Source organism: Cynocephalus volans, chromosome 2, assembly GCF_027409185.1.
Source record: "Cynocephalus volans isolate mCynVol1 chromosome 2, mCynVol1.pri, whole genome shotgun sequence".
NCBI lineage: Eukaryota > Metazoa > Chordata > Mammalia > Dermoptera > Cynocephalidae > Cynocephalus > Cynocephalus volans.
In genome coordinates, this window is record NC_084461.1 from 123,847,873 (window position 1) to 123,864,269 (window position 16,397).

At 32.5% G+C, this 16,397-nt stretch overlaps 1 protein-coding gene across 3 annotated transcripts in view; it reads left to right on the forward strand.

The window, feature by feature from the left end:
• The window catches only part of ANKHD1 (ankyrin repeat and KH domain containing 1), a 119,290-nt gene that overhangs the window by 75,762 nt on the left and 27,131 nt on the right, over positions 1–16,397 (forward strand). For all 3 annotated transcript variants that reach the window (XM_063088174.1, XM_063088177.1, XM_063088176.1), the window contains 5 exons: positions 172–274; positions 8,466–9,224; positions 15,206–15,351; positions 15,497–15,608; positions 16,045–16,190. In XM_063088174.1, the coding sequence (XP_062944244.1) occupies positions 172–274; positions 8,466–9,224; positions 15,206–15,351; positions 15,497–15,608; positions 16,045–16,190 (1,266 nt within the window). The remainder of the gene's footprint in view (positions 1–171; positions 275–8,465; positions 9,225–15,205; positions 15,352–15,496; positions 15,609–16,044; positions 16,191–16,397) is intronic.

Sequence of the window (16,397 nt, forward strand, 5' to 3'; positions counted from 1 at the left end):
GATCAGTAGTCTCAGAAATTATTCCTTGATGAAGGCTTTTTTTCCCCTAAGCTTTAAGAAATAAAGTGATTTGATGGTATATGAAGAAAATGTAAAACAGAATCTCTTTTTCATTTATGGGCTTTTTTATTTTTTGGTCTGAGATGATTTTTTTCTGAGTTGACTTTTTAGGTTCCACGTGTACCAACGCATACACTTGCCATGGTTGTACCTCCCCAGGAACCTGACAGAACTTCCCAGGAGAACTCTCCTACCCTTTTAGGGGTACAAAAAGGTTAGTTATTGAATTATTTTCCTTAAAAAAAATAGGTGTTTTTCACGTAATTAATAATCCAAAAATATACTTTAAGTTTAATGGTACACAGTTACTGTGTACCTGTGATCAGTTGAGGTAGGTAATTCTGATAAATGCAAATAGTCTTATATACTATTTAAAACAGAGAAGACATAACTGCTAGGGAAAATACTGTTTTCCTGTTAACATACTGCTAGATGTATTTTCATCTGACACAGATGAAAATACTTATGAAGCAAGCCAAGTTCTTGATTATATTAAAGTAGCAAAAATTGATCAGACATTCATTTTCCATTTGACAGTTCTTTAGCTAATTAATAGCATGTGAGGAACGGAAATGTGTTTGCTATCTAGTTAAGTCTTTGTAGCGTTGATTCTATTAAATGAATGAGGAGTTTAAGAATTATATTCAGTTTCATTCATGTGATATAGTGGGTTAACATCTGTCAGTATGTGAACCTGGACAAATAACTATCAAAAGGTATATAAGTAATATCCAAATGACTATTAAGAGAAAGTATACACTTTTTAAAGGACTCGAGTTTATGAGCTCTGATATTTTTCTACTGTCTTTTCATTTGTAGATATAAACTACTTTTGTTTGATAATCATGTATATTTGTAATATCTGCGTTCTCTGAAATAAAGTAGGTAATATGTAGGATTTTTTTAACTACATAATCAAATTTATGAACATAGTTCATTTAGTGAATGATAATCAAGTCCTAGATTATTGAAATCACAGTGAGACGTGTAAGTATCTTTAATATCATGATTTAAGAAAAATTGGTTAGAAGTGACTGTTATAGCAGCAAACCAAAGCTTCTTTCAAATTACACCAGTTTTAGTAATTTAAAGTATTGAAGGTCTTCACCAAGGATTACTTAATTGCTAAAACATTAATTTCAGAGATGAAATATCTGTAATCTCTCTGACTTAAGCTAAATCTAGCAGTTTTCCATTGGACACCAAGTTATCCACACTTTTCCTTCTATTTTTAATCTTAACAATTAAAAAGCAAATTAAACATGTACTTGTTCAGGGTTGTGAGTATTATAATCGGCTGACAGCCATTAGTAAAATATGAGGGTACTTCAAAAAGTTCATGGAAAGATTCATATTATCTTTTAACTCCACTTTTCCACAGACTTTTTGAAGTACCCTCATGTTTAAAGCTGAATGTCTCTGTTCTTGTTGTTTTTTTGTTTGGCTAAACCCTATAGAGGACTGTAAATAACATTGGCTTGGGAGATGCATTATTAATTAAGAAATCATTTTTTAAAAATGCTAACATAGAGCCAAAAATAAAACAAGAAATAAGTTAGAGAGGAAATAAAACATTTAAAATTTAGACTTAATATGTAAGTAAACAAATGTTTGGGTAGGGGTTTTTAAAGTTGGTAAGCAAGTAAGTAATCATATTTTTGCTTACTGAAATACACCATCTGCTTATTTTATCCACTTTGATGTTTTATTACTTACTGAATACTATAAAAATGAACTAGACTTCTAAGGAATCTCTCATTTTACTAAATTAATAGGGGAAGAAAAGATTAACACTTGTATCTAGACACTTGGGCACTTGGTGTTGCTAGCAACCAGTGAATGACATCACCAACCTAACAGTCGTTTATGCAGGATCAAACTGAAAATGCATTTTGTTAAGATATCATGTTAGTATAAACCATCAACATCATAGAATATTATCTTTCTATGAATTAGGAAAAATCAGTCGATGATTACACGTTTCTCTTGGTCCTGGGGGTCTCAGGAGGCAGGACTACATGTAGCCTCTGCCAGGAGTACTCCAGGGAGCAGGGCCACGTGTAGCCCTGTCAAGAGAGTGCAGCGAGGTGAGTTGCTCAGAGCACGCCTTGAGCTAGGGGCTGCCACCTAGGGATGTAGGCAACCAGAAACCAGACACAAAGTTCTGGGACTTAGTGCATGCACTAAGCAACTTTATTGTCTACAGGCATGTATTATATATGTTTTAGCCAGCTGTGAGCCCCTCCCATACCTCCCTGTCTCCTAGGCAACTCAATAGGAAGTCTGTGGTTTGTGCTTAAGCCTTGCAAATTCTTGCTGACCCAGTCTTTTTGCATTTCTGCTGACACGGTCTGAGTCCTGGAGAGCAAGGGTGCCTCCATCTTTAATAGGTGTTCTTGTTCATTTTCCTCCAGATGTTTTTACACACTGAATTACCAGGACAGAAAAACCCCTCTTAAATAATTAAAGATATATTATTACTTTATTCTTCTTAAAGCTGGTTTTTCTCCTTAATGTTTCTCTTTTATATCTCTAGAAAAGCTCCTTAGAGTGATGAAACTGCTGTTTGACACTTTTGTTTTTGTTTCCTCTAAATCCATATACTAGGTGTCTTCAAAGAGTTCATGAAAAGATTCATCTATTATCTTTTAATTCCATTTTTCCATTTTGAAATACCCTCATATCACTTCTGTGTATGTAGTCTGTGATTAGGCGTGGATGAAGGGTTCTTATCCTCTAGGACCGTCTTCTGTTCCTATTCATGCAATCATCTTTTCAAGTTCTTACAACATTTTACTCCTGTTTTTAATAATCTTTTTTATTATTCATACCTCCATCCTTTTAAAATGTATTCATGTTGAGTGGCCACCACCTTGTAACACCAAGGTCAAGGGTTCAGATCCTCTTACTGGTCAGCTGCCAAAAACAAACAAAAAAATAAATAAAATGTATTCATGCCCTTAAATCTTTCCCAGGTGTTGGATATTTATTCTACTCAGATATTCTTTGCTTTCATGCCCCATGTGTACCATTTGTACAGGCTCCATCCATCTTGATCCATATCCTCCTGATTTATGCAACTAATTTCACTTGTCTGTTGTTGGTTTTCAAGGATTCAACATACTAGGTGGCATCCAACAGAGGTCTCAGAATCACCCCTATAAATAACATATGAAACTAAGTGAGAGTGATATGGTCAGTTTTCTAGCATTATTTAACTTTATTACCTGTAGTTATAAATATGCAGATAGGAAAGGATACATAAGTAATATAAACCCAAAATCAATTTTGTAAATAAATTTGTTGATTATGGCCACTTTTTGCATCTGACTTATTTGTTGTAATGTGTTCTACAGAGATTTTGAAAGAGAAGACTCCTTTTGATCTTTTACAATTTGTATAACTTGAAACTAATCCATTGCAAAGCATTTAAAATGACGTCAGAATAAACAAAATAAATCTTTTGTATGTGCCTGAAGCCCTCATTTTTTTTTTTTGGCAGGGTTGGAGGTGGGTGGCAGCTAGTGGCTGGCACATAGGGGGATCTAAACCCTTGACTTTGGTATTACCAACAGCATGCTCTAACCAACTGAGATAACTAGCCAGTCCTCAAGTCCTCTTGAGGAGTGATTTATTTTCTCTGAACTTTTACAATACTTTTTTGGATCTTTCTTCTGGCCCTTGTCGCTCTTGCTTGTTCTCCTCCTCTTTGGACCTCAGTTAAAGAGGGTTGAGTTAATCACACGCTAGTGCCTGCTGTGCTTTGTCATCATGGTTTTTCTCTTGTTTTATTTATTCCCTTTTATTCCTCTTCCCATCTGCCTATTTCCCCCATAAGCAATCATTCTGATGTGTTTGATGTGCATATTTTTTTGTTCTTATACGTTTTTATAAAACATTTATTAATTTGTGTGTATTTTTAATTTACCTAAATGATATTGTGCTATAGCTCCCATTTTGTTTTTTACTTTTTCACTCAACAGTGTTTTTAAAATCTATCCAAGCTAGAGGTGTATACCTCTAGCTTGTTTCTACCTGTAGCATAGTGCTTCACCTTGTATATTCTCCATGTTTTACCTGTCCTTTCTCCTATTGGTGGGTACCACATTGCCTCTAATTCTTCACTACCACAGACAATGCTGGGACGAAAATCGTTGTTCAGTCTCCTTATGGATCTGTGTAAGGATTTCTATGGGATATTATCTCCCCTCTTAGAATGTAAGCTCCTTGTGGGCAGGGTTTATGTTGCTCATTTTTATGTGGTCCACCATGCCTTGCTTGTACTAGATGTTCAAGTATTTGTTGAATAAGTTAATGAATGCCAGGCTAAGAATATAGATTATTCTGACGGCAGAAGAAAATTATTAAGACTTTTTAAGAAAAGAGATACTGTGATTAAAGAGGATGTTTTAAAAAATTGTTCAAGAAGTAGTGTTCCAAAATGGTGGGAAAGAGATTGAAAACAGAAATATGTAAAGTAAGAATTAAATGCTGCCTTATATCCTAGAGTTGTTTATTGGAGTAGGTAATGTGAAAAGTTTTCACGTTTTTATATATAATCATTAAGATTATATAGAAAAATTATATATACAGTGAATGTTGAGTGTTCCTCTGGAAGTTTTACTACTAATATTCCCTAGTGTAGTCAGTTTCCATGAGGTAATCATGCTTATGTGGATTTACATATGCCCAAATTTAATAGTGTCTTTTAACATATAACTGCTTATAGTAAAAAGAGAAAGGTCTAAATCTGTTAGGTTATAACAGAGAATCTCTATCTTTGGACACCCTTGGTTAAGAGATTGCTCTGTTAAAGATATGTAATGTACCCTGTTATTTTGGGAAATTTTGATACAAATATTTAGACATAAAGAAAAAATGAGTCAATTCTAGGCCAATGGCTTTCATTTTTGACTATGACCCAATAAGAAATATTTTATATTGAAACTTAGGATACAACATACATCTATTTATCAAAACACAAATTCCATTAGATAATATATACTGCATTTGATGTTTTACGTTATTTTCAATTCTGCTTCCATCAACCTTATTTTGTGTTTAAGGCTCAGTTGGGAATGTTGTTTAAAATCATTCTGGTAAGGTGCTGTGTGATGTAAGAAAGCAAAGATATTGCTGAATAAGGTTTAAGTTTGATTAGACAAAATCAAGTAAGGAAATATGAAACCAAGTTTAGTTCATGTGTACATGTATATCATGTATTTTTTCCATTGGCCATTGCTTTTTCTGTTGCACAGTACACTAATTATTTTAGACACAAAAATGATTGATTGAATTAAGCTCATTGCAATAGTAAACTAAATATTTGGCAAGTATATGCCTACCTTATTCCCTCACTGCCCTCCAAAAATAAAGCTTATGCTGTCCCTGTATCATAATTTCTGCTACAAACTTTTTCTAGTTCTGTTAATAGAGGAAAAGTGAGAGGCAAAGGAAGTAGGATAGAAACTAAACCAAAAAGATGAGATGGTGACTTTACCGATATTTCTGAATAGTACTTTATGGTATCATTCAGTGATACCAATGAATAGATTTATTTGTTTGTATTTGACAGTGGGAGATATTTAAAGGAGAAAGAACCCTTTTATTTTCTGGTGTCTTATAATACTACCTACTACCTATTGAAAATTTTGTTGCTAAAAGAACACTTGTCACAATTTCTACTTTACCCCAAAATTGAAAGTGCTGCTTCAGCTCCTAGGTGTTTTACCAACCTGGTTTATTCTTGATGTTATAGCTTGTGTTAGTGTTTTGATGTATATCTAGGCAATTCCACTGACTACGTGGTTACAGACACTTAGCCATTGGCTATTTTGGGAAGAACTGCTTTTTGCACATTACTGTCACCTTCTTCCATGGTTAAGGCTACATACATTGTGGCTTATAGTTTCTCTATTCAGTTGCTTACTCTTACTCTTAGTAATATTGTGCTCCAAGCTTCTTGTATATTATTTGCTAACAAGACAGACAAGGCCATTCCTCAAAATTCTTGTCCTCAAAATTCTAGTCTTATTTTGGATCATCTTACTATTTACGAAGATTTTAAATCTGTGAATGTCCAACATGGTCATAATATAATTGCCAGTCTGGTTGTTGAACTCTTACCTAGTTTTCCTTCATCTTAAATACAAATTACATAGCAACTATATAAGGGTGTTTTGAAATTAATGAATATTTAAAGGAGCATTCAGTCTTTGCAGAACTTCTAAATTTACTCTGCTGATGCCATTGAATTTATTACATGACTAAAAATTTCCTTGCTGTGCTAGTGGATTTATACATTGCTGTTTGTGAGTTTACCTCCTTTTTCTTACCTGGTGATTGTCTTAAGCAACTTTAAACAATTTTCAGCCTGAAGAATCTGGGAAATAAAATAATAAAAGAAAAATAAATAATTAAAACATGGACTCCTATATGGTCATATGGAAGTAGTGATAAAATTATCTCACAAATCTAATGGCTTTTGCTCCAAAAGAATAGTCTTTCCTCACCACTTTACTCAGATAGAAATATAAATTGAAATTGAATATAGACAATACACTTTGCTAAAGTTTACTTTTGAGGAATAATTAAGCCTCTGAAAGTGATTGCAGTGATATTGAACTGTGGTCTTCAGACCTTGTTAAAGACAGTGTCTTTCATTCCCTGTACCGGCCAGCCACCAAAAAAAAGAAAAAAAAAGATAATAGGGGAAAAACTTAGATTTTTTTCAGTAAGAACTCATGTTATATATGTTTGGGCTTCCTGCAGTTGTGAGTGAGATATCCTAATCTAGCAAATAAGCAAATGAGTCTGATTTTTTTTTCCTTCAGTGGTTTTGTAACCCTCTTGCAATTCAGACCATTTTAATATCTCATAGGTGACTTTTTTCCTTTGGATTTGAGAATCATTTTTAATACATTGGATGATTTTATTTTAAAAATTCCTAAATTACCTATGTCATTCTTATATGTTGGCTACAGTCCAAAAGAATAGATAAATTTTTTTTTACCCAGTTTTCTTTTTTGTGAACAGCTTTATTGTTGTTTAATTTATATACCATAAACTTCACTCATTTTAAATGTACAAAGCAGTTAGTTTTAGTAAATTTACTGAGTTGTGTAACCATCACCACCATCTATTTTTAGAAGATTTTTATCACCCCAAAAAGATTTCTCATGCCTGTTTGCGATTGATCCTCATTCTCACATTATAAGCCCAGGCAACTGCTACTCTCCTTTCTATCTCTGTAGATTAGCCTTTTATCCATGGATTTGATATAAATGGAATTGCACAATACGTATTCTTTTGTGTCTAGCTTCTTTCACTTAGTATAATGTTTTTGAGTTCCATCCATGTTGTAGCATGTATCAGTAGTTTGTTACTTTTTGATGCTGAATAGTCCTAGTTCTTCCTAAAAAGATTAAGACTAGAATTTGCCTCAGAGTAGTTATTGTACATCAAAAAGTGTATTTCCTCCAATTTATGTCCAAATGTTAGGGCTACTGATATTGGTAATTATTTTTCACATGCCTGGTGATGAGAGGAGTAACTTAAGTGCAATTTAAAACCTTAAAATTATAAACATATTTTTCATTTGTATCATACACTGTCAATATGAATAATTCTATATGAGAAGTCTGATTTTCTCGTAGGAACATTCATTGTTTCTTCATAGACAAACTTTTCTTGAAGGGTTTATTTAAGCTTAGGATAATTGTCCTTTGTCATATGATTAATATAGTGTTCAGATACAAAAGTGTAAAAGACTTATTTATTGAAGAATTTTAGAAAGCTATGTCTTGAAAAAACTGATTTCACATTTTATTTTAATTCAAGAAGAGAAATATTTTAACAACTTGAAAAAAACTTTTTTTTTTCTACTTTCATCTATAAATTTTGGTCTCTTATAGTAATCTTTACCTGCACAGTTAATATTGCACAGTTAATATTGCACAGTTAATATTGCTAAAGAACTGTTCATTCTAAATGAACAGTTAAATTAACATTAGTGGTATTCTCAACACTATTTTGATACTGCTTTAGATTTGATGTTCTTTAAAAAGTCAGATGTAATCAGCGAAATTTTGAGATTCTTTCCTCTTTGTTTTCCTTTTCTTCCTGACTGTCTTGGCTTCCAAAATCCTCCATTCTAATGAGTAGATTTTTAAAAATTCACATTTTTTGAATTGGCAACATCCCAGTTTGTGCTGTGTGAAATACATGAGTATAGGCTTTAAACTACCTAACACTGGTGTGACTCTGTGAACATTCATTCTACGGCATTAGTTGTAAGGGTTTTGGGAGGGAGGTCCATGTGTGTGTGGGAGGGGGGCTGATTTTTTTTTTTTTTTTTTTTTTTTTTTTTAGCATGGCACTTTTTCAAACATTTTTCATGTGCTTAGGTACATCCAAGCAGAAGTCCAGTTCCCTGCAGGTAGCAGATCAGGACCTACTGCCACCTTTTCACCCATACCAGCCTTTGGAGTGCATAGTAGAGGAGACTGAAGGCAAGCTGAATGAACTGGGACAAAGAATTAGTGCTATTGAAAAAGCACAGCTTAAGTCATTGGAGTTAATTCAAGGTGAACCTCTGAACAAAGATAAGATAGAAGAACTTAAAAAGAACAGAGAAGAGCAAGTCCAGAAGAAGAAGAAAATATTGAAAGAACTGCAGAAAGTGGAAAGGCAGTTGCAGATGAAAACACAGCAGCAGTTTACCAAAGAATACTTGGAAACCAAAGGTCAGAAAGACACAGTGTCTCTCCACCAGCAATGCTCTCATAGAGGAGTCTTCCCAGAAGGGGAAGGAGATGGTAGTCTCCCAGAGGATCACTTTTCAGAGTTACCTCAGGTTGACACAATCTTATTTAAAGATAATGATGTTGATGATGAGCAACAGTCTCCACCATCGTCAGAACAAGTTGATTTTGTCCCAGTCCAGCCTTTATCATCTCCACAGTATAACTTTTCCAGTGACTTAGGTTTTAATGGGACAAATTCTCTTGAACTTCAGAAAGTATCAGGTAATCAGCAGATTGTAGGACAGCCTCAGATTCCTATTACTGGACATGATCAGGGGCTGTTAGTTCAAGAACCAGATGGACTAATGGTTGCAACTCCAGCCCAGACGCTTACCGACACTCTTGATGACCTGATAGCAGGTGGGTTAAGAAATATATCTGTAATAATTTCTCTTTAATCTTTGTGCTCAACTTCTCTACATGCCCCTCCAAAAGCACAGACTTTGTACTTTTCCATTTTAGAACTATCTTTGTAAAATTACTCATTTCTTGAGGTGTTTTGGAAGTGTATTTAACTAAGCTCATCAGCACTAACACGAAACTGTTTCCCCCTCTTCTTTTTTGTCACATTGCAAAGGCAAAGAAATAAAATTGCCATAGTCCTCTATTTTAGACCTTTGGTATATCAAAACTACCCTGTGTTGTGTCTTGAGTAGGAGTCTCAAAGTAGAATTTTTTTGTAGGCTTTAGAGGTATTCACATAAGATTATACATTAAAATCTCCTGCTGGTGGTTTTCATGTTTGGAAATCATAATTTTAAATCATATTGCTTTTTCTTTATAATTTTATTAGATTAATTTAAATATTTTTAATTAAATGGGATATTTAGAGAAAACTAAGCATTTCATGTTATAATATTTGTGGGCAGAAGATTAAAATACATTAAAATTATCATCACTTGATGATTTGGAGATAGGGATTTTTGCATTTTATTTTCTTGATGAAAGCACATCGAATACACACACGCGCGTGCGTGCGCGCACACACACACACACACACACACACACACACACACACACACACAGGAAAAGAGCAAAGTAGAAAGGCCTGATAACCTTAAAGTATATGTTTCTGTTTATTGTTAATGTGGAAAATTACAACTAGATATGAAATGAGGTGCACAAGTTTACTTTCCCTTTCATTGTCCTTGCAGCAGTGGGAAAACAGTGCAATTAATCATTTACCTTCCTAAAGATGGCTGGTGAATGTATCACCTCCATGAGAGCGCAGTTCAGAAATGCAGCCAGAATGGCTGTTGACAGTGGATGAAGACCAAGAACTAAGATGTAGCTGGAGTGATATTCAAAGGCAGGCCAGTCCTCTGTCTCTTGATTGCAACATTTTTTTCCTTACTGTTGTCTGTTTCCTCTTGTCATATTCTCTTCCCCTCCTCCCATCCCAATTATGCTATCCCAGTTTCCTTTCTTCTTTTGTGAGCCTTTAGTCTTCCTAATCTTTATTGAATCTTTAAAAATGTGGAATAAGATTACTTAAATCAGGAATTTTATTGGGCATGTGTATGACTTTCAATGGTTATAGAATTATGATATTGCCCTTGAGGCTCCTCTGATATGTAATGGGCGCTGTGCAGAGGAGGAATGTCTTAGTTTCCTTAAAGAAAATTAAAATGCTAGGAAATGTTTTACAAAGTTAGGCTCTTTTGTCTTTAATTGGGTTTTTATATCTCCGCTGGTAGCCACATAACTCAAGTTAACTTTGTATCATTAACATTGAAAGTTGTTATAAATTATGAATAAACTCTTATAGTTCATTTATAGTTCTAATTTCTAATCTGGGTAAAAACAGATATTGGAGTGTGAAGTATGATTATGAATAACAATGAAACTGGTGAACTGAGAATAATCTTTAAGGCTTAGGGTTCTGTAACTAGCATTATAATGTTCCTAATTATCAGTTTGTAGCTGTGAAACCTATATTACTACTGATCAATCCAGTTATGTTATTACTTATAACTTTTATTTGTTTTTTGGTTTTTTAAAAAGAATATAGAAGCAGCTCTAAAGGGAAATTGTAAGTGTTGACTTTATGGCAGTATGTGGCTACTTCAAAAAGTTTGTGGATAAATGGAATTAAAAGATAGTACAAATGCTTCTGTAAACTTTTTGAAGACCTTCATATTTACAGATGGTTCTTTTAGGGAAAGTCAAATTTTGTTTGTTTCACTGAAGTATTTGTTCAGTTGAATTGGACTTTTATATAGTTCACATGAAATTTAAAAAATTTGGCTTAGAAGACATCTTTTAATTATATTAATGTTATACGTTTTAACTTTTAAATCAGCCAATAAATACAAAAAGTATTTTCATATAAAAGTTTCCATTTTTATGATGGTTATCTGTTTTTAAATATGTGGCAATACATGTTTTCTTTATTCAAGATGATGACCTGTCTCACTTAAAATTTTAAAATTTTATGTTTTTCCAAGTCTAAATTCTCTTAATATTCTTAATTGAAGGTGAAAGAAATTAGACAGGGTGAATAATTTTAAATTTGTGAAATATATCAGTAGGATTATAGAGCAGGCCAAAGATAAAATTGATATTACCTAAATTAAATCTAGTTCTCATCCCTCATATTTAATAGAGAATACTGTACATCTTAAAATTTTACTTTCGGGCTGGCCAGTTTAGCCCAGTTGGTTAGAGTGTGGTGCTCAGAACATCAAGGTCCAGGATTCAATCAATCTCTGTACCGGCCAGCCAGCAAAACCAAACAAAATAAGTAAATAAGTAAAATTTTACTTTAGAGAATATCTATATAACAGCAATAAAGTTTATTCTTTACATATAAGAGTATTTTTTTCTTTATTGCTGTTGTACTCAAAATATTTGTCATGATAATGTGTTGGTTATATACATAATTTATCAATGTCATGACTTGATTAGCCTTTTAGTATGTAGTCTTATATGTGCCATACAGTCCTAGACAAGAATACAAGTATATATAAACTCTTGATTGGGAATATGATTCCTCACATCCATTTCTTCTGAAAGTAAGTGTTGGGCTTTTAGCAGTTACCATAATAGCAAGTGATTCTCAATGTTGAAATATCTAGAAATTGAAAGCAATTTAAAGAAATTCAAAATAGTTTTGACCATTGAGTAGTTCTAGGAACATTTAGTAAATTTTATGCCAAATGTATATATAAGATTGGTTAAAAATCAATTAATAACAATTTTTTTACATTTATTGAGCACTTACTATGCACCAACCTCTGTACTAAATGCTTTATATACATTACCTCATGGGCTATTATAGTAATCCTATAAAATAGGTCCTTTTCCCACCTCTGTTTTTCGGTTGAAAGACTGAAGCTTAGGGAAATTAAGTTTCTAGTAAGTCTCAAGATTCAAACTCCATTCAGCCAGGTTGAAGAAACTTAGATGTAATATGCATGAATCTGATTTAACTTAAAATTCTAAATTTATCTTAAAGATGTTGTTACTTCCCTAGACTTCTAAATTCTATTAAATAACAATTTCTCTTATTATTTTTATATTAAGATTTGATATACATGTAAGTTTTAATTGTTCTGTGACTTCTTAGTGCACTATTACTGCTGTTGGCACCTTTAATAGGCTCTCTTAAAACAAATTGCAATTTTAAAATACTTGCTTTAAGTAACCCTGTGGTAGTCAATGTAGGTTTAAGAATAAAAAAGTAGTTAGGAAATCCTCTTCTTGTTTTGAAGGGATTTAAATAAAATGTCTTTAAATAATTTCCTTTAGGGCTGGCTGGTTAGCTCAGTTGCTTAGAGAGTAGACGTGTAACACAAAGGCCACTGGTTTGAATTCCCATACCAGCCAGCTGCCATAAACAAACAAACAAACAAATAAATAAATTCCTCTAGTCAATGTTAATATTTTATTTATAGGTTTTTATTTACATGGAACTATTTAATAAAGTTACAATTACGTACAACAAATTATAGCAATTAAATTTCTTAAAGCCAGACAGAGCCACCCCCAAAATAAATAAATAATTTCTTAAAGCCATACAACATATTTTGTGCATACCTAGTATCAGTGAGATTTTTTTAATAGTAAGATTTATTATTATCTTCCATATTGCCTACAAAACTTTCTTCAGCTTCATAAAGTATCAAGTCGAATATTGCACCTAGTTCTTCTATCACCCCATTTTAGAATAATGTATAAATTTAATTTGCATTATATATTGACCTTTGTGGTAGCATTCTTAGTCATTTTCAGAGACATTTTGTTCAGTGATAGGAAACATTTTAGGATTTATGGAAATGTCATAGTCCTGATATAATTGTCCCTTAATACAAGCTTTACTCCACATGTACTTTTTAAATCTCTTGCTACTTTCTAGCTTTATTTTTATAACTTTTCATTTGTAATCAATCCTATTAAAGTCACTTTCTATGGGATGTTTCTGATTGTCATTATTATAGGAGGAAAAAATGCTTCTAAGATAATGTAGTGCAAAAGTGTACAATAATCGATGTAATAACATTTTTGGTAATAGAGCTGTTAAATGCACAAAAGTATTTTTTAAAAGCCAACTCTGTAAGGAAATTTTTTATAGTATCTGGCATAGCACTCTAATCAATTATTTAAATTTTTAAAAATATCTTTTTAATAAAAAAGAAATAAGATGAATAAACAAAATAATGATAGAAAAGTAGTTCTTTACTAAGGTATATGTTAATAATTATGGTACCACTGTTAAGTTCTATTAGAAAGGTGATATATATCAATCTTTAATGTCTTGTTTTTTTTAGTTGTTAGTGTATCTTGCTTTAAGTAACCCTGTAGTAGTCAATGTGGTTTTAAGAATAAAGAGTAATTAGGAAATCCTCTTAATTTCAGGGGATTTAAATAAAATGTCTTTAAATAATAATTTCCTCTAATCAATGTTAATATTTTATTTATAGGTTCAGCTATTTTGAGGAGTGTAACAATACTATCAGCTTTTAATACATCGAATGATAAAAATATTTAAAGCTTATTTCCTTTTCACATGTTCTTATAGGCAAAACAAACATATATAATAATCATTCCTATTTATAACTGGGTAGTTAAATTATGTTATTTACATGGTGACAGAAGCTGCAGAAATTTATATTGCCAAGATGGTGGGGAGCGATAGTTCATGTAGAAACATATTCAGGCATCTTAAACTTTGCTAAGTTATTTAAACTGATAACATACTAAACTGAGTCAGTCACACTTGTTGTGAACAGTGTCCTTGATTAGGATCCAGTCATATCAACATTTTAGGAACACTTAAAATTTTCCAACACTTAAAATGCTTACATTTAGTATTGTGTGTTTTTGACTGACTTTTAGTCTGGGTGCAAATAGAAGGTTATTGCCATCTCTGAAGCTTTGTCGTTTTTTTCTCTATTATTAATGATTATATTTTTTTCTGAGTTTTTTCTTTCTTGAATGAGTAGTAATGTTTTTATTTTTTAATACAGTGAATAATAGTACTGGAAGTCCTGTAAAATATGTAATAATTACATTTACTGAGCACTTGCCGTGTGCCAAACACTGCGTTAAATGCTTTATATACATTATCTCACAGACTACTCACAACATCCATTTGAGATAGATCTTATTTCCCCCTCTCTGGGTCAAACTCCATCTCTTATGAAATATAAGAAATACTCAGAGACATAAAAGATATAATTTCAATTAATTCAGTTTTCAAACATCAAATTTTGAGATTCCAAATATAAAGTTCGAGTGTTAATTTTAAAAATGGTTTGACTTTTAGACATTGATTTATTTCAGCAAATTTTCAAAGTAAATATTGAATTTTGAAAACACACACTCTCTGCTGTTTATGTGAGAAATATTCTAATTTGTTCTCCTCCCCCTCTTTCTGCCCACCATTTTTTTCCCTCATTGTCCATAGAATATTTTTGTCTAATTGGCTTTTACAAACTAAAATATAAAACTCTTATTTTTTTATTGGAAATTTTTTTCTCCCCATTGACAACGTAAAAAGTTATCATTTATTGTATTTGCACTAAATGTCAAACACTGTGTTAAGTATTTTACCTGCATTATCTCAAGTGGTCTTACCACCAACTTCCCAAAGCAGGTACTATTATTATTCCCCTTCTACATATAAGGAAAATTGAGGTTCAGAGGAGTTAAATTATCTACCCAATATTAGAATGCCAGTGGTGGAACTGGGATTCAGATGTAGGTCCATCTGCTTCCAAAGCTTGTGATTTAACTACATTATATTACTGCTATGGAAATTTCTGTTTTCTGTGTTTTTCTATGTACAAATGACCTTGCTCTTTTAAATGAAATTTAGCAATATGAATATTGTTTTTCAGCTGTGAGTAGCAGAGTCCCCACTGGTTCAAACAGTTCCTCTCAGACCGCAGAATGTCTTACACCTGAGTCCTGTTCACAGACTCCAAGCATTGTGGCTTCCCAGTCTATGCCCCCCGTGTATCCTTCAGTTGACATTGATGCACATGTAAGTAGATTGCTTTATTTAAACTTATTTTGCACACTTATCTTCTTTGGAAAGGAAAATTATCATTGTATATGAAAAGAAATACTATTTGCTCTTCAATTGATAACCCTTTTGTAAAAAAAATCTAACTTTTTTTTTCTCCTAGACTGAAAGTAATCACGACACAGCATTAACACTAGCTTGTGCAGGTGGTCATGAAGAACTTGTATCTGTACTCATCGCACGAGATGCTAAAATTGAGCACAGAGACAAAAAAGGTAAGAAATGTTGATCAGAAATAAAATCTGAGTGTAGTTACATCAGAAAACAATTGTAGCTTTTTCAGTGTTGGTAAGTAGTTCCTAAACTCTCTCAGTGCTAAATAAGTGTATTTCAATTAGAAATACCTAGATTCGTTAATCTACGGAGCTAAAATTATCCAAAAATTTTCAAGTTAGACTATAGATTATTAATGAAGTAGAGCAAGTTGTGGTTGCCTTTCTCCTTATCCAAAGGTAGTCTGCACAGAGGAATCAAAGTCCATTATGAGTATAAACTTTAATAGTTTTTGTTGACTTAGCATTTCTTTTTATTAGTTGTTTAAGACTTTTTGTATCTGCCCTGAAGCCTTTTTAAAACTAAAAGAGTATTGAAAACAGTGGCTCTAAAATAAATAAAAAAAAATTTGTTTGAGATTTTTATTTTCTGATTTAGGTTTCACACCGCTGATCCTGGCAGCAACAGCAGGACATGTTGGAGTTGTCGAAATTCTCTTGGATAAAGGTGGAGATATAGAAGCACAATCTGAAAGAACTAAAGATACTCCACTTTCACTGGCATGTTCTGGTGGGCGTCAGGAGGTGTGTTAATGTTAATTTTTGTTTTGTAAACACTTTGTATTTTTAAATATGCATATGATTTGTATTTTAGCTACCTGAATAAAACTTCCTTATGTTTGACATTTTCCATATGCTTTCTCAGGAATGGGATACTTCTGTTAAGTTTAATGAGAATAGTAAATGCCCTTTTAAGGAATCTGTTTCTTACCCTTTAGAATGAATAAAATT